Here is a 26,239-nt window from a genome sequence, read left to right on the forward strand (position 1 = left end):
TAAAATAGTTGTTAACTGTTTAAAAAAAATACAAAATCTTGTTATGAAGTATTTTCAATCGATTTACAATAGGAACAAATAAAAATGTGTCTTTTTAATATATTCTGTATTAAATTACAATGTGCCTTTTGAGCAAAACACGACATACATTCTAGTAACACATATGAATTCTTGGGGTACTTTTTAGATTAGTATAAGTCGGGGTGTCCATACTTTTTCCACTAAGGGCCGCATACTGAATGCAGGGGCCATTTTGATATTTTAAAAATTTTGTATAAATATATGTTAATATATGTATACACATACATACATACATATACATTATATATATATATATACATACATACATATATATATATATATACATATATACATACATACATATATATATACATAAATATATATATACATACATATATATATATATATATATATATATATATATACATATATATATACATACATATATATATATATATATATATACATACATATATATACATACATACATATACATACATATATATATATATATATATACATATATATATATATGTGTGTGTATATATATATACATATATATATATACATACATATACATACATACATATATATACAGGTAAAAGCCAGTAAATTAGAATATTTTGAAAAACTTGATTTATTTCAGTAATTGCATTCAAAAGGTGTAACTTGTACATTATATTTATTCATTGCACACAGACTGATGCATTCAAATGTTTATTTCATTTAATTTTGATGATTTGAAGTGGCAACAAATGAAAATCCAAAATTCCGTGTGTCACAAAATTAGAATATTACTTAAGGCTAATACAAAAAAGGGATTTTTAGAAATGTTGGCCAACTGAAAAGTATGAAAATGAAAAATATGAGCATGTACAATACTCAATACTTGGTTGGAGCTCCTTTTGCCTCAATTACTGCGTTAATGCGGCGTGGCATGGAGTCGATGAGTTTCTGGCACTGCTCAGGTGTTATGAGAGCCCAGGTTGCTCTGATAGTGGCCTTCAACTCTTCTGCGTTTTTGGGTCTGGCATTCTGCATCTTCCTTTTCACAATACCCCACAGATTTTCTATGGGGCTAAGGTCAGGGGAGTTGGCGGGCCAATTTAGAACAGAAATACCATGGTCCGTAAACCAGGCACGGGTAGATTTTGCGCTGTGTGCAGGCGCCAAGTCCTGTTGGAACTTGAAATCTCCATCTCCATAGAGCAGGTCAGCAGCAGGAAGCATGAAGTGCTCTAAAACTTGCTGGTAGACGGCTGCGTTGACCCTGGATCTCAGGAAACAGAGTGGACCGACACCAGCAGATGACATGGCACCCCAAACCATCACCCAACCATGCAAATTTTGCATTTCCTTTGGAAATCGAGGTCCCAGAGTCTGGAGGAAGACAGGAGAGGCACAGGATCCACGTTGCCTGAAGTCTAGTGTAAAGTTTCCACCATCAGTGATGGTTTGGGGTGCCATGTCATCTGCTGGTGTCGGTCCACTCTGTTTCCTGAGATCCAGGGTCAACGCAGCCGTCTACCAGCAAGTTTTAGAGCACTTCATGCTTCCTGCTGCTGACCTGCTCTATGGAGATGGAGATTTCAAGTTCCAACAGGACTTGGCGCCTGCACACAGCGCAAAATCTACCCGTGCCTGGTTTACGGACCATGGTATTTCTGTTCTAAATTGGCCCGCCAACTCCCCTGACCTTAGCCCCATAGAAAATCTGTGGGGTATTGTGAAAAGGAAGATGCAGAATGCCAGACCCAAAAACGCAGAAGAGTTGAAGGCCACTATCAGAGCAACCTGGGCTCTCATAACACCTGAGCAGTGCCAGAAACTCATCGACTCCATGCCACGCCGCATTAACGCAGTAATTGAGGCAAAAGGAGCTCCAACCAAGTATTGAGTATTGTACATGCTCATATTTTTCATTTTCATACTTTTCAGTTGGCCAACATTTCTAAAAATCCCTTTTTTGTATTAGCCTTAAGTAATATTCTAATTTTGTGACACACGGAATTTTGGATTTTCATTTGTTGCCACTTCAAATCATCAAAATTAAATGAAATAAACATTTGAATGCATCAGTCTGTGTGCAATGAATAAATATAATGTACAAGTTACACCTTTTGAATGCAATTACTGAAATAAATCAAGTTTTTCAAAATATTCTAATTTACTGGCTTTTACCTGTATATATATATATATATATATAAATACATATATACATATATATATATATATATGTGTGTATATATATATATATATATATATATATATATATATATATATATATATATATATATATATATATATATATATATATATATATACATATATATATATACATATATATATATAAAAATAAATAAATATATGATGAAATGGCCTCTGTGTTTTTTCCTTTATATATACAAAGGATGAAATAGCCTCTGTTTTTCCTCTATATATATATATATATATCCCTACAAGCCTGTTTCGCAGGCTGAGAAACAGGCTTGAAGGGATGAAATTGCCTCTGTGTTTTTCCCCCAATATATATATATATATAAAGCAAAAACACAGAGGCTATTTCATCCTTTATATATATATATAAAGGAAAAAACACAGAGGCTATTTCATCCCTACAAGCCTGTTTCGCAGGCTGAGAAACAGGCTTGTAGGGATGAAATAGCCTGTGTTTTTTCCTTAATATATATATATATATATATATATATATATATATATAAATAAAGGAAAAACACAGAGGCTATTTCATCCTTTATATATATAAAGGAAAAAACAAAGAAGCTATTTACTCCCTACAAGCCTGTTTCGCAGGCTGAGAAACAGGCTTGTAGGGATGAAATAGCCTGTTTTTTCCTTAATATATATATATATATATATATATATATATATAATAAAACATATAATACAATATATATAAAAAAATCCACAAAGGTAAAGTAACATGTAGGGTCAAAATACATTCTGTGATTAATCACAGGTTTTGTGATCAATCACATTTTGACAGGCTTCAATTTTTAGTAGTTGTAGTCAACATGTCTGCCTTTTTGTTGTATATTCTTCCTGATTTTGAAGTGTTTTTGTCTGAACTTGAATCCTGCAACGCAATCAAATGTGCACGATGAACAAAAGGTTTGTAAACACTTAGTTTGCTCGTGTGATCGCATCAACAAGTGAGGTCAGGTTTGAAAATCTTGTTTTTATTGTAAGTATTGCATTTCCAACTTTGCAACCAAACATTGATCAGAGTGTTTCACAAAGGATGATCACAGGTTCAGAACAGGTTTGGTTGCCCTTGACTTCGCCTCATGGACCCGTTTTTTTCTTCAGCGACACTGGAATGGAGTGCGGGTTCCAAACAACGACGACGACAACAACAGAAACAAAAACAAAACACCGCGACTTGTACTTTCTCTTGGCCCGGCCGCTCAGCCCGCCCTGGAAAGCCACGCAGGTGCACTTTTAAGGTTGCTTGTTTGGAACGGAACCCTCTGTCGGCTTACCGAGATGTGCCGCAACGCGAGAAGGACGAGGGAACAAAAGGGAAGCAGAATCAATGTAAACTTTCTCTCAAAGCGAGAGAGAGACAGCGAGATAGAGAGAGAGAGAGAGCGAGATAGAGAGCGAGAGAGAGAGAGAGAGAGAGAGAGAGAGAGAGAGAGAGAGAGAGAGAGAGAGAGAGAGAAGAGAGAGAGAGAGGACACTGCGGTGTTCTAACGTGCTTTTGGCATTTCTTCTTCTTCAGGACTCAGCACCAAAGTGGTCACTTTCCGATTCAGCGCCAACAAGCTCAGAGTCCACCACAGGGGATTTGTTCTGGTCTTCCAATCCCCTTGTCCAAGTAAGACACACGTTGTCAACTACAACACAAGTCTAGCGCAGTAGGGAGGGGATCCATGTGGCCCGACACGTGAAACGTGACGAAGGAGGAGTGCGCGCCACACACTTTAGACGCCAATGTTGGATATTCGAAGATGTGTTTTGTGGCAAATCCAACTTTACCATCATTTTCAGCAGACTGCGTTGCAAAATGATTCACCCTCCTCTGGCCACATGAATGTCTTCCCTACTGTATGTTTATCCCCATCCTCCTACGAGAGGAAAGGGACTTTTTTTTTTTTGTTGTTTTTTTTTTCCCAAAGACCCCAGTTTGGGTAGTCGCTGGCTCAGGACGACCTCGTCACCCACAGGAGAAAAATCCTATTCTCTATTGGATCAGCAGGCTTTTACCGTAAATTCCGGACTACTTTTTTTTCTACGCTTCGAACCCTGCGGCTTATAAAACGGTGCGGCTAATTTATGGATGTTTCTTCACTAGCGGCCATAATAATGTTTTGCGTTCAACAAATAGCTTTAGACACTGAACAATTATTTGATTTGATTATTATTGTCTTTTTGACGAGTTCACTCACTGCAGGCTCTGAACATCTATGGTATTTCCTTCCGTTTAATGCATTGAACCGGAAGTACAAGTGCCGCTCCGTCTTCTAGCTATCTATAGCGTTTCTACTCGTATGATTTCTTCATTCATCACTCCAAGCAACATTTGTAAGTTTTACAATATAACTAAAACTATTAACACTAACTAAACTGTCCCATGTGTGATGTCTGTAGGAGCTATTTTCATGCATATGTGTACGTGCCATCGTAATGTTAATAAGGCTTGCATTGTTAGCATTAGTGTTTGCGTTAGTGTTATTAACTCACAATGGCAATCTTTTTGTATTGTTTCAGTTTCGCAAATTCCTCAGTAAATTCACCAAGCTGTCACCGTGGAGTTATTGAGTCGATTTGCTGATTGGAGAGCTAGCTTCCGCAGCTAGTGGACTTCTGTTTTGTTTGATCAGCCGTTTTACTGCCCTGTTACAGGCACCGTTTGGAAACAATTAAGGTATGTAAATAAACATTTATAAAATATTTCTGTGTAAGTAACTTATTTCACAACGTATATACCTGCGGCTACTATATATAAAAATATTTTTTTCTTCTAAAATCTAGTTAAATACCGGTGTGCTCTATAGTCCGGAATATACGGTAGTTTGGAGGGAAGCCAATCCAGTGGTTTCAAAAATGGATGACAAGACAGGCGATGACGCCACAACCGGCTCAGCAACTAGGAGCAGCTTAGGGGCCCTTTTACATTTCAAGTGTCCATAGAATAAAACATAAAACAAAAACAAAACAAACAACAAAAAAATGGCTACATTATATTACCGTCCAACCCACACACACACACACACATTTCCCCGAAAAAAATAAAGCATCAAATACACATAGTAAGGAATGAGGGGTTGGGGGGACTCAAATAAGTTAACTTTGAGTGGCGGAGAAATAAATATTCCACATTTCTCACACAATTCATTCAGTTGGAAAATGAGAGATGGGACAATAAAAAATAAAACCAAGTGTGGGCGAAGTGCAATTCTTAATGCCGGTGGATTTAGGGAAGGCTAACTTGGTCACGACCTGTTTGTTTATTTTTTCCTCCTCCTCCACAGATCACCTGACCACCAGTGGAATGCCACACACACACACACACACGCACACGCACACACACACACACACACACACACACACACGCACACACGCGCACCAAAAGATGTGTAGCAATAAATTAAAACGCTGCATCCTCCATGTACACACAGCACATGACAGCAACAAAGTAACAGTGTTTAAACCACGCCCACTGAGTGATAACAGTGTTTAAACCACGCCCACTGCGCTTCCAAACAAGCACAATAAAACACAAGTCGCGCAACGGAGGCCAATGTTCTATTCACGAGCTCGATCTACCTAACTCGTGTTATAACATTAATTTATTAAGCTATTAGTATGTACAAAAAAAAAAAATCTGCTTCTTGTTGGACGGTGACGAGCGAGCGAGCGAGCGAGCGAGGGAGAGATGAAAGTGAAGTGATGACTTGAAGAGTTATTGCTTGTTACTGCTGGAAAGAAGGTGGACGTCTCTTCAAAAGTGTGTTTGTCGCTGTGGTTTGAGGGTTTTGTGCCGCGTCGACGGACAGCTGGAAATAATTTAAGTGCAGGGTAGCCCGTAGGGAGGCCGGTGGGGGTGGGGGGCGCACACACACACACACACACACAAACAGCGTGCACACACATTCAACAGGAATGACTTCTGCTGTCGTCTTGGTCCGTGTCAGCTTGGAAGCGGAACCGCTTCCGCTTTAAGATGCGCGAGGGCGGCGCGCGCCGTCCGCATCCCTGTTGGCGTGATGTCACAATAGCACCGAGTCGAGTGTCCCCACGTAAGACCAGAGTTCAAGGGGCGGATGATGATGAGGAGGATGATGTCACCAACTTGTTATTGGTGGATTAGGAAACTATTTTAAGTGCATTTTAGGTCGTGTTAGGGGTCAATTCTTCAAAGACACTACAAGGAAACTCATTCATTTCAAATCGGGTGGGTTTAAAAATGATTAAAATCAGGTGTTTACTGTTCGCCGCTGCACTGCTTTAGGAGCTCCTCCTTTGGGGGGGGTTCAGCTGCATGGAGGAGCACGGAGGGGATGCTGTAAGCGGGCGTGACGAAGGTGAACAGACATACCAGATGGAAGGACAGGCAGTCGGAGAAAGAATAGGAGGAGGAGGAGGAGGAGTTAGCGGTGGTGGTGGTGGTGGTGGTGATGGTGGCGTGGCGCCTCTAGGAGGAGAAGGCAAGTTTGACACTGCAGGAGGAGTAGCCCTCGTCACTGGCCATGCTCTGCAGGCTGCTGTGGTCATCCAGGTCGCTGGTGCTGGCCGTGCTCACACTGTCCAGCTCTCCATGGGAGAACTCCGTGCTTTCCACGTCCACCTCGATCTCCTCTGCAGAGAAGGAGAAGAGGACATTAACCTCCACTCATCCACAGGCCTTCACACCTGCAGTGCATCCGGAACGCATTCACAGTGCTTCACATTTTGTCATGTTACAACTAAAGAGGCCGATATTATCGGCCGATAAATGCTTTAAAATGTAATATCGGAAATTATCGGTATCGTTTTTTTTGTTATCGGTATCGTTTTATTTTTATTTATTTATTTTTTTTTAAAATTTATCAACATAAAAAACACAAGATACACTTACAATTAGTGCACCAACCCAAAAAACCTCCCTCCCCCATTCACATTCGTCATTGGGACGGTATAGCTCGGTTGGTAGAGTGGCCGTGCCAGCAACTTGAGGGTTGCAGGTTCAATCACCGCTTCCGCCATCCTAGTCACTGCCGTTGTGTCCTTGGGCAAGACACTTTACCCAACTGCTCCCAGTTCCACCCACACTGGTTTAAATGTAACTTAGATATTGGGTTTCCCAATGAAAAGCGCTTTGAGTCACTTGAGAAAAAGCGCTATATAAATGTAATTCACTTCACTTCACTTCACACAAAAGGGTTGTTTCTTTCTGTCATTAATATTCTGGTTCCTACATTATATATCAATATAGATCAATACAGTCTGCAAGGGATACAGTCCGTAAGCACACATGATTGTGCGTGCTGCTGGTCCACTAATAGTACTAACCTTTAACAGTTAATTTTACTAATTTTCATTAATTACTAGTTTCTATGTAACTGTTTTTATATTGTTTTACTTTCTTTTTTATTCAATTATTTATTTATCTTATTTTATTTTATAAATTTTAAAAAAAAGGACCTTATCTTCACCATACCTGGTTGTCCAAATTAGGCATAATAATGTGTTAATTCCACGACTGTATATATCGATATCGGTAATTAAGAGTTGGACAATATCGGAATATCGGATATCGGCAAAAAGCCATTATCGGACATTCCTAGTTACAACCTTATTCCTGAATGGAATACATTCATTTTCTTCCTCAAAATTCCACACACAATACCCCATAATGACGATGTGAAAAGGTTTTCAATCTTTTTTGTTGGCATTCACGAATATGCTAACACGTTTAAAAGTGTCCGTGTTAGCATTTTTTATTTGCAACGGCATTCTTTTTCTATTGTTTCAGTTTCGTAAATTCACCGAAACGTCACCGTGGAGTTATTGAGTCTGATTTGCTGATTGGAGAGCTAGCTACCGCAGACGAGGACTTCTGTTTTGTTTGATCAGCCGTTTTACTGCTGTGTGACAAACACCATTTGGAAACAATTACCGTATTTTTTCGGATTATAAATTGCAGTTTTTTTCATAGTTTGCGACTTATACTCAGGGGTGACTTATGTGTGAAATTATTAACACATTACCGTAAAATATCAAATGATATTATTTATCTCATTCACATAAGAGACTAGGCGTATATCAGCAATCGTCACACACACACGTCAACCAATATAAATTTGGCGGGGGCGGGTCATGGCAGAAGTGCATTGTTAAAAAAAAGATGCTACCTGCTACTACTTCCGTACCTATGAGAATTAATCAGAGTAGAGTTGTTTAAAAGCGACACAGAGGAAGAAGATTTCATGGGATTTAGCGATTAGGAGTGACAGATTGTTTGGTAAACGTATAGCATGTTCTATATGTTATAGTTATTTGAATGACTCTTACCATAATATGTTACGTTAACATACCAGGCACGTTCTCAGCTGGTTATTTATGCCTCATATAATGTACACTTAATCAGCCTGTTGTTCACTATTCTTTATTTATTTTAAATTGCCTTCCAAATGTCTATTCTTGGTGTTGGGTTTTATCAAATAAATTTCCCCCAAAAATGCGACTTATACTCTAGTGCGACTTATATATGTTTTTTTTCCTTCTTTATTATGCATTTTCGGCCGGTGCGACTTATACTCCAGAGCGATTTATAATCCGAAAAATACGGTAAGATATGGAAATAAACATTTACAAAATCTTTCATATTGCTATATATCTGTGGCTTCTAGTCCAATGCGGCTAATGTATGTAAGAATATTTATTTCTTCTAAAATCTGATGGGTGCGGCTTAAAAACTGGTGCGCTCGATAGCTCAGATAATAAGGTATAGTGTATATAAAAAACACATTTTGCAATATGCATTTCTTTGCGTCTGGAACGTTCCAACGGACGCTCGCTGCTTTTGCCAGCGTCTCCCATGAGCGCACATTTAGCGGGCAAAAAAAGCAATTGTTGATGCACTGCTGCATGTTTAAAAAACTTACACAGGTAGGAGGAGCATGATAAAATGAATCTGAAAGTCGTGTAGTACATGCAAAAACCTCATTAAAATAAGGAGTTCTGCTCCACTTTTCAATAGTACGCACAGTCTTAGTAGACCACACACAACATGCGCAATAATAGTACACACAATTTTATAGTTTGCAGTTTAGCGTGTGGTATTTGAATCTTAGTGTCTTTGGTTCTGCTGCATCCCACATCCTCACGTACAAATGCATTTGGTGGACAAATGGTAATTTAGGCTATTGTCTAACAGCACTACGTACAGTATGCTGTTTGTTGGGACACTAACGTCAGTATCGGTGCATCCCATTTGTACTGGGAAGTCGGAATTTTCAAATTCCTGATCGGAAGTTCCAACTGCAATGCCTCTCGACGTCGGATTTCCTACTCGGAAAGTCAGAGATTCTCACCACCCCTGAGTTGGCTTTAAATACGGCTGCTCTGAATGTAAACAATAATATAAGCTTCTATAATATTAGTTATTAGCACTTTTGATAAGTTTTTGTCGCACTAAATCAGCCATGTATGATGTCTTGTTGAACGTTTATATACTGTAACGTTACTGTAGTGTTTTAATGTGAGATACATTGTACATCGCCAGCAAATAGCATCTGTGCATCCTCTTCATTCACTGTGTTTGAAGGTTGCAGAAAGAGTGCATGTTTTTTCATAAGTTGTTTGTATTCAGACAAGGCGAGGCAAGAAATGTTGATTTCCGACCTCGCAACTGGAACGCTCACAACTCGGCTGTGACGTCATTTCCAGCGTCAACCTGCAACTTCCGAGGTAAATGTAGCGCACCGTAAGAGTCTTTTAAAGTGCAGAGCAAGTCTAAAAGCAAATACATTGGCACACTTGTTCTCATCACAGTTACGATACAAGACAGTTAGTGACCTTGCATACCTTGAGTGGTGAGTAGTACTAATTCAAGCATTTTTGTGCACACAGGATCTCTTCGTTTTTGGCAGAAACGTCCAAAGTTGTCTGCTTAGTTGCTGTGGAAACTGTAGTAGTGTTGCTGGCTTTCCCCATTGCATCAGCGCTCATAAACTCACCTAGTATTGCGTTACTCGCCACTATGGTTACAGCTTTTTCCCCTTCGAATGGCTAACGAGCACTGCCTCGCCCATCTTCCAAATGTCAAATGTTTTACAGAACCGTTTGCATTTAGGGTCATTTTCTTTTTACTGGCCAAAATTTGCATATATCCTGAAAAAGCCATGAATTATTGAAGATGCATTGAATGGCATTTTTACCATTGTCACTCCGCCAGCAGAAATAACAAGGTAGTTCATACATTTTTCACACCATACCAAGTTACATTTTGTTATGAAACTTAAGATATATTTCCATTACTTTTCCAAAACATCGAAAAAAATATTACTTTTCCAGACCTTGGAAATTGCATTTTAAAATTCCATGACTTTTCCAGGTTTTTTTTACAAACCTTGTAAATGGTAAATGGGTTATACTTGTATAGCGCTTTTCTACCTTCAAGGTACTCAAAGCGCTTTGACACTATTTCCACATTCACCCATTCACACACACATTCACACACTGATGGCGTTAGCTGCTTTGCAAGGCCCTAACCACGACCCATCAGGAGCAAGGGTGAAGTGTCTTGCTCAAGGACACAACGGACGTGACGAGGTTGGTAAAAGGTGGGGATCGAACCAGGAACCCTTAGGTTGCTGGCACGACCTCTCTCCCAACCGCGCCACGCCGTCCCCAACAGTATGTTATGTACAGTATGTTCTTGTGCTACATATTCGCCAACTCACCTTGGTCAGAATCGGAGCGCTCGGAGCCGAGGGTGGAGCCCACGCTATCCATGCGTAACCGCTCCCCCTCCCCGGCTATTCCGCCGCCTCCGCCCAGCAGCTCCAGTTGGCGCTGGAGGTGCCTCTGCTCGCGCTCCAGAGACTCCAGCTGGTACTGGCTCTTCCTGTCCGCTTCTTCAAGTTTCTGGAGACAAGAGAAGGGGGTGAGGCGGTTAACTACTGCCTAAGTGGTGGTTTTTAAGGAGAGAAAGAAGTAGGGTCTCTAAACACAAGTACATTCGACAATAACACCTGAAATAGATACTAGATTTTAGAGGTGGCAATCTTTGGGCACCTCACGATTCGATTATGATTATGATTCAGGAGCTACGATTCGATTAAAATTCGATTATTAATTTATTTTCGTTTCACTAAATAAGCGTTTATCACTTGTAATATTAAAAAAACAGTGCATTTGTAAGAATAACATTGTTAAATTAATTCTCACATTTACTAAATTAATGGAAATGTGTGCAAAACTGGAACATAAGTGCCCTAAAATAAAGGAGCTGGTCGGATCTCTCTGTCAGATGGCTCTCTGCAGTCAGCCAAAGTTTAGAACTGTTTGCATTACTTTATTTACAATAAATAAATCGATTATCGATTGTTGACATTTACTTACTCCATGTCCAAATTGCGATGCATCTCATAAATCTATTATTTCCCCCACCTCTACTAGATTTGTTACTAGTCCTTTTTAATAAAGAAAAAGTCACTGAAAGTCTCTAGACACTTGAAATACCGTAATCTCAACAAAGTACAAACCCTGTTTCCATATGAGTTGGGAAATTGTGTTAGATGTAAATATAAACGGAATACAATGATTTGCAAATCCTTTTCAAGCCATATTCAATTGAATGCACGACAAAGACAAGATATTTGATGTTCAAACACATAAACTTTATTTTTTTTTGCAAATAATAATTAACTTAGAATTTCATGGCTGCAACACGTGCCAAAGTAGTTGGGAAAGGGCATGTTCACCACTGTGTTACATGGCCTTTCCTTTTAACAACACTCAGTAAACGTTTGGGAACTGAGCAGACACATTTTGTAAGTTTCTCAGGTGGAATTCTTTCCCATTCTTGCTTGATGTACAGCTTAAGTTATTCAACAGTCCGGGGGTCTCCGTTGTGGTATTTTAGGCTTCATAATGCGCCACACATTTTCAATGGGATACAGGTCTGGACTACAGGCAGGCCAGTCTAGTACCCGCACTCTTTTACTATGAAGCCACATTGATGTAACACGTGGCTTGGCATTGTCTTTCTGAAATAAGCAGGGGCGTCAATGGTAACGTTGCTTGGATGGCAACATATGTTGCTCCAAAACCTGTATGTACCTTTCAGCATTAATGGCGCCTTCACAGATGTCTAAGTTACCCATGTCTTGGGCACTAATACACCCCCATACCATCACAGATGCTGGCTTTTCAACTTTGCGCCTATAACAATCCGGATGGTTCTTTTCCTCTTTGGTCCGGAGGACACGACGTCCACAGTTTCCAAAACAATTTGAAATGTGGACTCGTCAGACCACAGAACACTTTTCCACTTTGTATCAGTCCATCTTAGATGAGCTCAGGCCCAGCGAAGCTGACGGCGTTTCTGGGTGTTGTTGATAAACGGTTTTCGCCTTGCATATGAGAGTTTTAACTTGCACTTACAGATGTAGCGACCAACTGTAGTTACTGACAGTGGGTTTCTGAAGTGTTCCTGAGCCCATTTGGTGATATCCTTTACACACTGATGTCGCTTGTTGATGCAGTACAGCCTGAGGGATCGAAGGTCACGGGCTTAGCTGCTTACGTGCAGTGATCTCCAGATTCTCTGAACCCTTTGATGATATTACGGACAGTAGATAGTGAAATCCCTAAATTCCTTGCAATAGCTGGTTGAGAAAGGTTTTTCTTAAACTGTTCAACAATTTGCTCACGCATTTGTTGACAAAGTGGTGACCCTCGCTCCATCCTTGTTTGTGAATGACTGAGCATTTCATGGAATCTACTTTTATACCCAATCATGGCACCCACCTGTTCCCAATTTGCCTGTTAACCTGTATGATGTTCCAAATAAGTGTTTGATGAGCATTCCTCAACTTTATCAGTATTTACTGCCACCTTTCCCAACTTCTTTGTCACGTGTTGCTGGCATCAAATTCTAAAGTTAATGATTATTTGCAACAACAAAAAATTTTTTTCAATTTGAACATCAAATATGTTGTCTTTGTAGCATATTCAACTGAATATGGGTTGAAAATGATTTGCAAATCATTGTATTCCGTTTATATTTACATCGAACACAATTTCCCAACTCATATGGAAACGGGGTTTGTACATTGTACAATAAGCAGCAACAATCCAACATATAACAAAACGATATGATATAAAAATACGTTATTACGAATTAATATTAACAGGTTTGGTTTTAAATCTAAGTTTACATTTTTGAGCCTTTATAAAGAAAATCATGATAATAAGTTATTCAATATCATACGATGACACTATGGTGACCACGCCCCTAACCACGCCCCCCACTGCCACATATATCTTGGCAATTCAGGGGAAACCCTGGCTTTTGTTTAGGGCTGCAGCTGTTTTAGTTATGGAGTAATCTAACAATCGATTTGTTTGATTGCTCAAGTAATCGGATAAAACACACATTATAGCCTTAATGGGTATTTTAGAGAAACTAGTTAAAATAATATTTATGCTTGCCATAAACGTCATTCTTTTTTTCTAATTAATGCACATGATCAAATTTGAAATAGGACTTTTAGCAAGTCTGTATTAATAAAAATAAAAAATAAATTAAAAAGTGTCCGCTGTTCGTATCACGGCATCCATACACCACCGCTGTCATGTGTGCTCTATCCCAGCGACCGTGCGGAAACAATGTTTGCGTATTTAAAGTTCCGGGCATTACATGAGTCGAATCGAATCAATCGATTTAATTAGGGATGTGCCGATCAATTAAAATAAAAAATAAACATATACAAACAAACCGATCAGTATTAGCCAATTTTCATGAAAAAGTACATGATTGCGAACGCCTGATCCCTTCTGGGTGACACTGAATTTATTTGTAGTACCCTGGCTGACAAGCTAGCAGCATACACAGTGTAGAGCCGCTCCACTAAGCTGATGATAAACAGCTCTACTGTGACAAATAAACTGCATTTCTTAGTATCTTATGTATCATTATCACTAGAGGACAAGGCTAAACATGTTACACACCGAGAGCAGGCCAGGAGCATTTACTAGCAAGCCTGCCAGTAATATTTGCATGCTCATAGCTAAGTTGGATGTTAAAATAGATTTAAACAACACCAATAAAAAAATGTTTAATACAATGTACAAAGTGTAGTTGGAACCGTGTTGCAGCAGTAAATAACCCATTATTAATAGGAAATCAACAAGTAGATAAATAAGAGTGTGGAGAGAGGATTATCTTATTAATAGGAAATCAACAAGTAGATAAATAAGAGTGTAGAGAGAGGATAATATAACAGCAACTGTTGCTGTGTCAGCATTGTCACTGCCAGAAGTGCACAAGGTGAGGGTGGATCAATCCATGAAATGGTGGTGTCGATACAAGGGTATCAGTACATGATCAATACTTGAGTGATTATATATTTTTTATTTTCTCAGTCTTCTTTTTTTTTTTATGTTTGAGGACTTTGACGGCGAAATCCAAAGGATTCAAATGAGTAGTATATGTTGCTTTTCTTTGGTTTGTAACAATTGTATGAAATAAAAAAAAGAATACTGAACTAGTTAAAGTATTGTGTTGATATTGTTGAACTGTCGATAGCACTCACCATAAATACATTGAACATTTACATGTGATCGTTATGAGTATCGGCCGATCTTATTCATGGATGACCGATATTGGAAACGGCGGCAAAAAACCCTGATGGGAACATCCCTGGATTTACTACTATTGTATTGTTTGTACAAGCAAAGGAAAACGTCCCTTTTTAAAAAAAAAAAAAGACGCAACAGGTGGCTGGGTGCTACAAGTGCTGCTGTGTTGTTGATTTCCTTTTACGTGCAACATCTCCTTCGACTAATATTTGTTCAGCTCCATTGTTCCTCTTGGTGTTATCTGGTCTATTTGTGTCTTCATTGTCCTGTGTCTCTCCACACTGTTGTTTCTTCTTTCTCTTCTTCTTTATCTACTGAGTCAAGTGTCTGCCTCACCCACCAGTGCACTTATTGTAGATTGCTGTCTGCGGGTATATCTGGAACATACTAAAGTTACGTGCACATCGCAGACATGCTGTCTATACTCCAGACAATCGTCTGCGTCTTGTTTATGTCATCACAACATCCTGTTTTGGCAATGCTGTTTTTTGTGATCAAAGTCTTTTTTTGGCGCATCCCTAGTCATAGTGCGCAAATAATAGGCTATATATCCATTCATACTGTAACGACCTGCAAGTAGCAAGGTGTAATGCTGGTTTGGTTTGGACTAGGCTGCAACAACTAATCGATTAAATCGATTATAAAAATAGTTGGCGATCCATTTAGTCATCGATTCGTTGGATCTATGCTATGCGCATGGGCAAATTATTATTTTTTTTTTAATAAACCTTTATTTATAAACTGCAACATGTACAAACAGCTGAGAAACAATAATCAAAATAAGTATGGTGCCAGTATGCTGTTTTCTTTTTCCAATAAAATACTGGAAAGTATAGAAATGTAGTTTGTCTCTTTTATCCGATTATTAATCGATTAATTGAAGTAATAATCGACAGATTAATCGATTATCAAATTAATCGTTAGTTGCAGCCCTAGTTTTGATGATGTTCATTGTTCCCATAATCACAAACGCACCATATGTGCCTGATTGGTGGAGAATGAGGAAGTGTTGTTGTGTGTTTGGAGAAGCACGACGACGAAAGTATGTGCACGGGAAGTAAAACGGCTGTTAGCATACAATTGGCAATTAAAAGAGATGTCCGATAATGGCTTTTTTGCCGATATCTGATATTCCGATATTGTCCAACTCTTAATTACCGATTCCGATATCCACCGATACCAATATATACAGTCGTGGAATTAACACATTATTATGCCTAATGCACTGCCATATTTATTATTGAAGTCACAAAGTGCATGATTTTTTTTTAACATGCCTCAAAACAGCAGCTTGGAATTTGGGACATGCGCTCCCTGAGAGAGCATGAGGTGGTTGAGGTGTGTGTGTGTGTAGGGGGGGGGGTGTATTGTAGCATCTCAGAAGAGTTAGTGCTGCAAGGGGTTCTGGGTATTTGGTCTGTTGTGTTTATGCTGTGTTACGGTGCGGATGTTCTCCCGAAATGTGTTTGTCATTCTTGTTTGGTGTGGGTTCACAGTGTGGCGCATATTTGTAACAGTGTTAAAGTTGTTTATACGGCCACCCTCTGTGTGTGTGAAAAGCCATAGATATTATGTGACTGGGCCGGCACGCTAAAGCAGTGCCTTTAAGTGTTATTGGCGCTCTGTACTTCTCCCTACGTCCGTGTACCACCCCGTACAGCGGCGTTTTAAAAAGTCATAAATTGTACTTTTTGACACCGATACCGATAATTTCCGATATCACATTTTAAAGCATTTATCGTCCGATAATATCGGCAGTCTGATATTATCGGACATCTCTAGCAATTAAAGTTAAAAATGGTGTCAAACTTTTGACTTCTTCTGGACACTACAATATATTATATTACTTTAATTTGTTTTCACAGAAACCCCCTTATTTTCAAGGTGTGGCGGCTATGATTATGCCATGGTGGTGCGCCACCACCAGTTAAGGGGAAACCTGATAGCACCAAAATTAGTCTTATAGACTTACAGAAACAACTGTAAACACTGACCAATGAAAAGGATAACTGAACATTTAACATGACTTTTAATTTTATCGAAGACTTTGTTGGCTAGGGGACAAGCCGAAAGAGGAGAAAAGTAGGGTGTAAAAACGTGATGCTACTAGTTGGCAAAGTTTGCAGCCGTGTGCCCTCCCAGACAAAATTGATTTTTGAGTACCCTGGTCTGTATATTGGGTAGATTCTGATCAATTTGGTGTCATTCCAACAGATAGTTGCATTGTAGTAAATTTGCCACTTATTGTTCAAATATGTAATACTTGCACACACCTACTCTGAATGCTTTATACATAAGTTCTCCAAACTGCTATTGACACAAACAAAACTGTTTTAATTGATAATAAATAATACATAAATAATACATGTTGTGATACAGCCCTAACTTTCAGCCCCCTGCAGTAAAAACTCATTAACTACCTACTTTGTCCTCTGCACACTGACTAGCTTCCTCTGTTTGCACGCTGCAGAGTGACGAGCGGACAGACACTGCGTTGTGCACCACATCGTAGCCTTATGTCACCGCTGTGGTGACGAGTGTGACTCTCTGCGACCGACCAAAACAATGGGCCATCGATAAGCGTCAGAGAGACTCAAGTTGACAGCAGCAGTTGCGGGACCAGAGGGGGAGAAGACAGCAACAATATGGGGCTTTGTTCGATTCTCTCAATGTTTCATATGCACGCTGCCCTTGCGTTGTGTTTTGGTTAGGGCTGTCAAACTATTGAAATATTTCATTGTGATTAATCACATTGTGTTCATAGTTAACTTAAAATTATTCGCAGAGAGATATAATTTTTCATCATTAATATGTGTACCCTGGACAGATCATTTTAAAGTTTTTATTACCATGACTGGACAATTAGTTTGCTTTAATGAAATATATATATTTTTTTACACATTATGCTTTTCAAACAGCTGAACACAAAAATGAAATAAACAATTTTATTGACAATAAAAGCAAACACCGACGTTGGTAACTTGCCAGATTTTCTATTTTGTCGGAATAAAGAATTTGTATTCCTGCTGTAGGAGCACTTGCATTCAGAAGAGGAGCTGCATACACCATGTTAAGATACCAGTTTCATGCAATAATAACACAAAGTGTGGATTGTTATGATCATAGTTTGATTGTCAAAGATGTTTGGTAATGTACTCGTTAATATTTCTACCTGAATAAATGCTTGGGATATTCTGTACATTACATGTTGTACAAGTTAATGATATTCATATCTCTGCATAACAATGTCTTAACCTTCTCTATTAATAAAAAAAAAAATTATTAGCCTGTTAATTATTCTCTATTTGAGAAATATCAACCAGAATATGTTATAAAACATTATTTCAGCCTGCCACAAAAATTCCGCTCTATAGGTGGGTTGCAATCACGTGACCTAGCGGCACATCCGGGCACTTGCGGGTTACAGGTGATGGTCTAAGCCCCTTTAGGCTACTGTATATTTACCTGAATCAGTGCAGATTTAGGCTTAATTCGAAAAGTTTAGAGGTATATATAAAAGCGATCATGAAAAAAAGATTTTAAATAGGATGGAGTGGATTTTGAAAACATATTTTTAATGATTTAAACCATTTATCATAACCAAGAAGTTACTGCTACCTCACTTTACTTGACACTTACGGTATTTAGAGAATAAAAGATCGTAGGCACATCATATCTTTACATATGAGGGGTCCACAAATTAAGCATTAATGCGTGAAAGACAAAGTTGGACTTATTCATGCATCGCTAAGTAACATATTTGATTGACATAACGAGTGCCGTGCTGCTGTGATCGTGACGCTAATGAGAAAAAGGATAAGTTTGTTTGCAGTTCATTTCCTGCTACAAATACTGGTCTCATCTACAATTCAAGTCCAGAGTTATTTTTATGATGTGAGGTATATTTTGTCTAAATATTTAGCTGTATCCCTGTTGTTTAGCATGAATCTTTGCTTGCAATATCAAGATGAAGTATATGCTGTTGAGCCTACGAGAGATTTATTCATCTAGTTTATTAATGCTATTAAGGATACTTGTAGATTAACTACGATCAAAGTATTGGACAGGACGTCGAAAATGTGTAATAAAGTTGTACTTTATATAAGAAAAAAATGGGCATACAAAAATGGTACAAAACGATCCTTTTATCTTGTTATCTGTTGTTCATTCATTCACCCGTAGGCTCGTAATTCTCAATCTCAACAACCACAATGCACATGCTCCCGGTCTTTCTAACATCCGGTTTGCCGCAATGAATTGTGGAACATGCAGTATTTTAGTTAAGCCTTTGTTAGGCTATGAAGTAGAAAACAACTCAATTCAATGTCAGTGTTTCTCAAATAATCAATGTCAAATACATGTATAATCCAAATCAATTCCCTTTTAACTCTTTTTAGCTGTAAATAATAATAGATCAATTTATCAGCAATTAAATCAAGCATGCAAATTATGAATGATCATCACACATGAACTATATAACCCATAAGTTACAACAATACTTTCTTCATGCTAACAAATATCACCAAAGACGCAATAATGTGGTCATCCGTGTCGAATAAAGCACTTGGCTTTCCTGCACAACAACAACTAACCGTTTAGTTTCTGGTATGAAAATAGACAAAAAAATACGGTGGATTGGATCAACAATCACAATATTTATTACTAGGACTGAACATTATGTTATTTTATTTGCACAACCAGGTGTTCATAAATATATTTAGGCATGGAAACCACAAAAGAACAGATAAATAAATAAATAAATGGGTTGTACTTGTATAGCGCTTTTCTACCTTCAAGGTACTCAAAGCGCTTTGACACTACTTCCACATTTACCCATTCACACACACATTCACACACTGATAGAGGGAGCTGCCATGCAAGGCGCTAACCAGCACCCATCAGGAGCAAGGGTGAAGTGTCTTGCTCAGGACACAACGGACATGACGAGGTTGGTACTAGGTGGGGATTGAACCAGGGACCCTCGGGTTGCGCACGGCCTCTCTCCCACTGCGCCATGCCGTCCCGAAACTAATTAAATCTCTTGTCCTTTCTTTATGTTTATTTCTGCTATTAAACACCACTAATATAACTTAATTGCATCCCAGAAAGTTTCTTAAACAAATCCAATGTTCAAACAAAGTGGTTTTACAAAGTGATTGCTGCAGACACACGCGGTCTGATTGTATTCCACAAGATGATGAAAGTGATATTTTTAAGTCATTTCCTTTGACACACGTTTGTTTTTCCCTGACATTGTTACCTTTATGAGTCACTTCTTCCAGGAACGACTACAACATCCAAGAACAGAACAGCAATACGGCATTTTCTACTCAAACTTTACACTCACTCTCACTTGTTTTAATGCTACGCCCAAGCTGCTTGACCATTGTGTGAATTAAGCCGCAAAAAAAGAAAAACGGATGTGACGTCATATGCAATCCTTCTGTGTTTCAACTTATGTACTAGTATTTATTTAGGTAGAAATATCACAGATTACATGACAAAACATATTTGACAAAGCATAATCGTAATGTAAGACATTTTTATTTTGTTACTGTAGTTAGACCGGATGTAAAGCGTAGCACTTTTTTTTTTTGAAGCCAGAAGTGCGTGATTTGTTTGAGAAGGTGTCGGACAACGAACCTGACTGCTTGCAATAAAAAGTGACTGACTAAGTTCCTGTCTACCGTCCTTCATTTCTGCTGAACTTTTATTTCATTTTACTAAAGCAATCACATTAACAATCTACATTTTGGGTTATCAATGCACCATAACTGTAATCTAAACACTGAAGCGAAGCTCCACCTACCATCGCGGCAGCAAGCATTTGCTTCAATGAGGACAGCTCACAACGAAAAATAGTTTTTTCTTGTCGAGAGAACAACTTGCCATGGCTTTGGACCTGATATTTTCATAGTGTACCTTTTTCTTTTTGCATTTCTGCTCGCAATTTTCCCTGCTTTAAGCTCATCAGTAACTAGTGAACGCAGCCAATTTTCTTCCACTACAAAATGGGCTGAGGGTCAAGAAGAATGTGTGTGCGTTAATCGCCTGTTGAAAAAATGAGTGCCATTAAAGGAACTTATAGTTAACACAATATCATGTTTACTTTGACAGCCCTAGTTTTGGTTGGAATTGTGAGAATGAACTCATGTTCTGCGTCGTGTATTAGCTTGTTTGAGAGTCTCATAGAGTACAGTAACTTTTAAGGTGTTTACTCACCTTTATATGTGCTTTGGCTTTGTTGAGCAGGCCCAGAGTGGTGTGGCGAGTGCAGTCCGGGCCCAGTGGGATAAGAGCCTTCAAACGCTCCAGACACAGCCGCAGGTGAGCTCGTCTGCAGGCGAAGTAAAAACAGAATAGAATCATTAAAGGGGAACATTATCACAATTTCAGAAGGGTTAAAACCATTAAAAATCAGTTCCCAGTGGCTTATTTTATTTTTCGAAGTGTTTTTCAAAATTTTACCCATCACGCAATATCCCTAAAAAAAGCTTCAAAGTGCCTGATTTTAACCATCGTTATATACACCCGTCCATTTTCCTGTGACGTCACACAGTGATGCCAATACAAACAAACATGGCGGATAGAACAGCAAGGTATAGCGACATTAGCTTGGATTCAGACTCGGATTTCAGCGGTTTAAGCGATTCAACAGATTACGCATGTATTGAAACGGATGGTTGAAGTGTGGAGGCAGGTAGCGAAAACGAAATTGAAGAAGAAACTGAAGCTATTGAGCCATATCGGTTTGAACCGTATGCAAGCGAAACCGACGAAAATGACACGACAGCCAGCGACACGGGAGAAAGCGAGGACGAATTCGGCGATCGCCTTCTAACCAACGATTGGTATGTGTTTGTTTGGCATTAAAGGAAACTAACAACTATGAATTAGGTTTACAGCATATGAAATACATTTGGCAACAACATGCACTTTGAGAGTGCAGACAGCCTAGTTTTAATCAATTAATATATTCTGTAGGCATACCCTCATCCGCTCTCTTTTCCTGAAAGCTGATCTGTCCAGTTTTGGAGTTGATGTCAGCAGGCCAGGGAAGCTAGGGTCCATCTCTGTCGTAGCATAGCTTTCGCCGGTAAAGTGTGCGGAACAAACGTCCAATTTCTTGCCACTTTCGCATCTTTGGGCTACTGGTGCAACTTGAATCCGTCCCTGTTCGTGTTGTTACACCCTCTGACAACACACCGACGAGGCATGATGTCTCCAAGGTACGGAAAACAGTCGAAAAAACGGAAAATAACAGAGCTGATTTGACTCGGTGTTTGTAATGTGTTTGAGAAAATGGCGGATTGCTTCCCGATGTGACGTCACGTTGTGACGTCATCGCTCCGAGAGCGAATAATAGAAAGGCGTTTAATTTGCCAAAATTCACCCATTTAGAGTTCGGAAATCGGTTAAAAAAATATATGGTCTTTTTTCTGCAACATCAAGGTAAATATTGACGCTTACATAGGTCTGGTGATAATGTTCCCCTTAAAAGGGTGAAATGCATGCAATGGCTTATTTTAGCAATGTAGGAGTAAAATAATTTGAACTAGTTGGACTTTCTAAATGCAGTTTAGTGCATCTCAGTAAAGACGGTTAGGGAATGTAATCGCTCACAGTGCTTTTCTTCCTCTCGTGTCAGTGTTAATCATTGGGCCTTTTAAAGGCTAAACACAGATGTCAACTGTTGCTGGCTTTGCTGTGGCAGCAACTCATTTACAGCCGAGTGCTAATGAGGACATAGCAAAGATTTCCACTTTAACACCCTAATGCAAGATGTGCGCTGTAATCTTGGGATGTATTGTACCGCAGATGTGCACTTTGTGACATTCTTGAAGAAAGCAAAAGCTCCAGAACAGGCTCGTGCTTTGTCAATAAGCTTAGTGCCTCAGCAGGTTACATATGGTTTAAGCCCCTGGGCGATATGTGATCCTCTGCTGGTGTTTCTTTCAGGCAGCTTCAGTTACCCCACTCGTCTCCATAACAAATACGCTTTGGATGATGGGCGCTGCCGTGAAGGGAGGAAAGGTGTAATGGCATTTCCTGGACCCTGCTCAACCCATACGCTCCATCATCCAGACAGTGCCCTATTGGGTGACTGGGGGAAAGCCTGGGGTGACATCTATCCTGCTAATGGCCTGGAGTTGAGAGATAAAGAGAGATAATTGTGGCTATAACGCAATCAGCGCTCCATTACCAGGAGCTGCTCTTTCAGCTGCCTGAAGGAATGGGTGAAGGACCATTAAGAGTCTGGGGGTTCAGCGAGTGACCCAAACTTATGAGGCGCAGACAACAAGAATTCAATGCTCCAACTTTTGCTCCGCTGCAATCCTCTTATGGTGCGGCATGCTGCTTTAGATACTAGTGTGGACGTATGAGTGCAGCCGACAATATCTGTGCTGGGATGGGATGGGAGGTTAAGCTGTGCATGAAGGCCGCTGATAAGAAGAACAGTGCAAGCCATTAGTACAGCGCAAGTATATACGTGGGTGCGCTTTAACCGCTCCTTGAGTAAAGGAGGAGGTGCCTCCATGTAATCTGCGGCTTTGAAAGTTTGGAGGTCACAAGACAAGCACGCAATACAAGCTTCTAGTTTAGCTGTTAGTATGATGACTATCAGTCTGGCTCAGGTCTTCTGTCTACGCCTTATCTTGTGCGCACGGGGCATAGCAAAGTTAGTGTGTCTGCCCCATGTATACGCCCACAACCCTGCTTCTATCAACATATTATCACCTGACACTTCTCACACCTCTCTTATTAAGCAACTTGGCTCCACATGGGAGATGGACCATGTCCGGCAGCTCTCTAATGCATGGCCAGCCTTAATCTTTTTCTCAAATATATAAATAAATAAAGGCTGACAGCAAGCCGAATAATTCAGCTGTCCAAAACGCAGGGAGAATGAAGAGAGAAAGTTAAATTTCCATGGTAACAGCTGCTTGGGACCATTTAAAAACTGCTAACATGCTGTGTGGTGAGTTATAAAAAGGAGGCAGGAGGTTTGTTATAAACACTATATTGTGACGGACTATTTCAGTCAACAATACAACCACTTAGGGTTGTACGGTATACCGGTATTAGTATAGTACCGCGACACTAATGAATCATATTCAGTACTATACCGCCTCTGAAAAGTCCCTTTCCGCCACGCACCCATGCCCCCGTCGTCGTCACGTCGTGTCATTGCTGGTTTTACGAGCAGACAAGCATGTTCGGTAGCACACTATCACGTAGTACTTACAAGCAGACACAGTGTGTAGACAGAAAAGGGAGAACGGACGCATTTTGGCTTGAAAACTAACGATAAAGGTGAAGTTATAAGGTGCTTTAAGACATGGCTAGCTAGCTAGCTGCTAAAGTCCAAGTGTTGTAGCTACTTCTGAATCACTAATCCTCGCTTCCATGGTGACACATAAATTAAGTTTCTTACAAGTATCATCCCTGCAGGACGAGGAATAGCTAAACATGCTTCACTACACACCGTAGCTCACCGGCTTCAAAATGTAAACAAACGCCATTGGTGGATCTACACCTAACATCCACTGTAATGATATCAAGTACAGGCACGTATCTAGTCGATACTACTATGATTATGTCGATATTTTTTGGCATCACAACATCTTCTTTCGTTTAAAAAAAATATAAACTATAAACTCAGAAAAAACGTCCCTGGACACATGAGGACTTTGAATATGACCAATGTATGATCCTGGAGCGACTAGGTATCGGATTGATACCCACATTTGTGGTATCATCCAAAACTAATGTAAAGCATCCAAACAACAGAAGAATAAATGATTACTACATTTTAACAAAAGTGTAGATAGAACATGTTAGAAGAGATAGTAAGCAGATATCAACAGTAAATGAACAAGTAGATTAATAATTCATTTTCTACCACTTGTCTTTAATAATTTTGACAAAATAATATAATGGAAAATGACACAATATGTTACTGCATATGTCAGCAGACAAATTAGGAGCCTTTGTTTGCTTAATTACTAATAAAAGACAAATCGTCTTGTGTGTTCACTATTTTATTTAAGGACAAACTTGCAATAAGAAACATATGTTTAATGTACCCTAATATTTTTTTGTTCAAATAAAGCCAATACTGCAATTTTTTGTGGTCCCCTTTATTTAGAAAAGTATCGAAAAGTACTGAAAAGTATCGAAATAATTTTGGTACTGGCACCGGTACCAAAATATTGGTATCGGGACAACGCTACAACCACTATATATTTTCTAATGTACATGATTTGTTCATTTACAATCGAATGTAATGACACACCCACAACATACTGTATGTGGGTACTTCTAAAGTCACTTCACTACAACTATGGAAAGCGAGAGTGCAGGACTGTCTTTAGTCTGTCAAACCAAGCTGACAAATCCTAGACCACAAAGACCAAGAGAATTATCTTCTACCCTCACCAAGATTGAAACAGACAACCAAAGACACCCCCCCTTAGCATTCCTGTTCTCCCTTGAAATGACACGCTTATCACGTGCTGCGACGAGGACGGACCACCCAGAGTCTGTGCAACATCACAAGAATCATTCAACACCTGCAAGGCAATGATGTTTGGAAGGAATCATCATGCTGTCCCTGGTTGAAGACCAACTAATGGCTCCACTAGCCATAGAATAGTTTGAGTCATACTGTAAACTGACAGTTCCACTGTATGTCCACATTAGCACTGATTCCACCAAGAGGTACAATTTGGTATGCATTTCCATTTCATTCCATCACAGACTGCTGGCATTTGTAGAAAAGAGGACATGGCTACACAAAAGAGGCTATGAATATGCATCCCACTATCCTCAGTGACATGTTGCTATGGCAACAAATCATAAGCAAGGAAAACTCTAAAGCAGGAGCCGTATGGAAGAAAATATATTCCCACGTGGGCCGGACGGGTAAAATCACGGCATAATAACTTAAAAATACAACTACGACAACTTTATATTGTTTTCCTTGGGCCCAAAATAGAACAAGCACATTCTGAAAATGTACATATCACAAATAATCCTCTTGAAAAAACACTTCAAGTTAGTTGAAAATTCTGAGGGAAAAAATGGTGCCGTTTCAAAAACACCATGAAGAACACAATGAATTTAGACTTAATCTCAGTGTATCTACAAAGCAATTACAACTTTAAGTCACAGCCCATCTAGGATTAAACAAAAACAAAAGGCATAAATAAAAACTCTTCTACGTATTAATTACCTCAATTGTCATTTCCACATATTCATCCTGTGCTAACTCAACAAACCACACAAACTGAGGAAGAAAATATTCAGAAGGGTCGAGTTACTCCCTGCCTTCTAGGCATCACTGTGTATTGATAGAAAAATAACAGCTGTGCAATGTGTAAACAATTTAAAAAAACTTAAA

The 26,239-nt window shown here is 39.2% G+C and overlaps 1 protein-coding gene across 3 annotated transcripts in view; it reads right to left on the reverse strand.

Moving 5' to 3' along the window:
• Window positions 1-3,197: 3,197 nt before the first annotated feature.
• mxi1 (max interactor 1, dimerization protein) overlaps window positions 3,198-26,239 on the reverse strand; it is a 74,687-nt gene continuing 51,645 nt past the window's right edge. For all 3 annotated transcript variants that reach the window (XM_061922761.2, XM_061922758.2, XM_061922760.2), the window contains 3 exons: window positions 21,058-21,172; window positions 10,932-11,115; window positions 3,198-6,843 (listed from right to left, as the gene is read on the reverse strand). In XM_061922761.2, coding sequence (XP_061778745.1) covers window positions 6,680-6,843; window positions 10,932-11,115; window positions 21,058-21,172 — 463 coding nt within the window. In that variant the 3' untranslated portion in view covers window positions 3,198-6,679. The remainder of the gene's footprint in view (window positions 6,844-10,931; window positions 11,116-21,057; window positions 21,173-26,239) is intronic.

The sequence above is a fragment of the Nerophis lumbriciformis genome, linkage group LG27, assembly GCF_033978685.3.
Source record: "Nerophis lumbriciformis linkage group LG27, RoL_Nlum_v2.1, whole genome shotgun sequence".
NCBI classification, from domain to species: Eukaryota; Metazoa; Chordata; class Actinopteri; order Syngnathiformes; family Syngnathidae; genus Nerophis; species Nerophis lumbriciformis.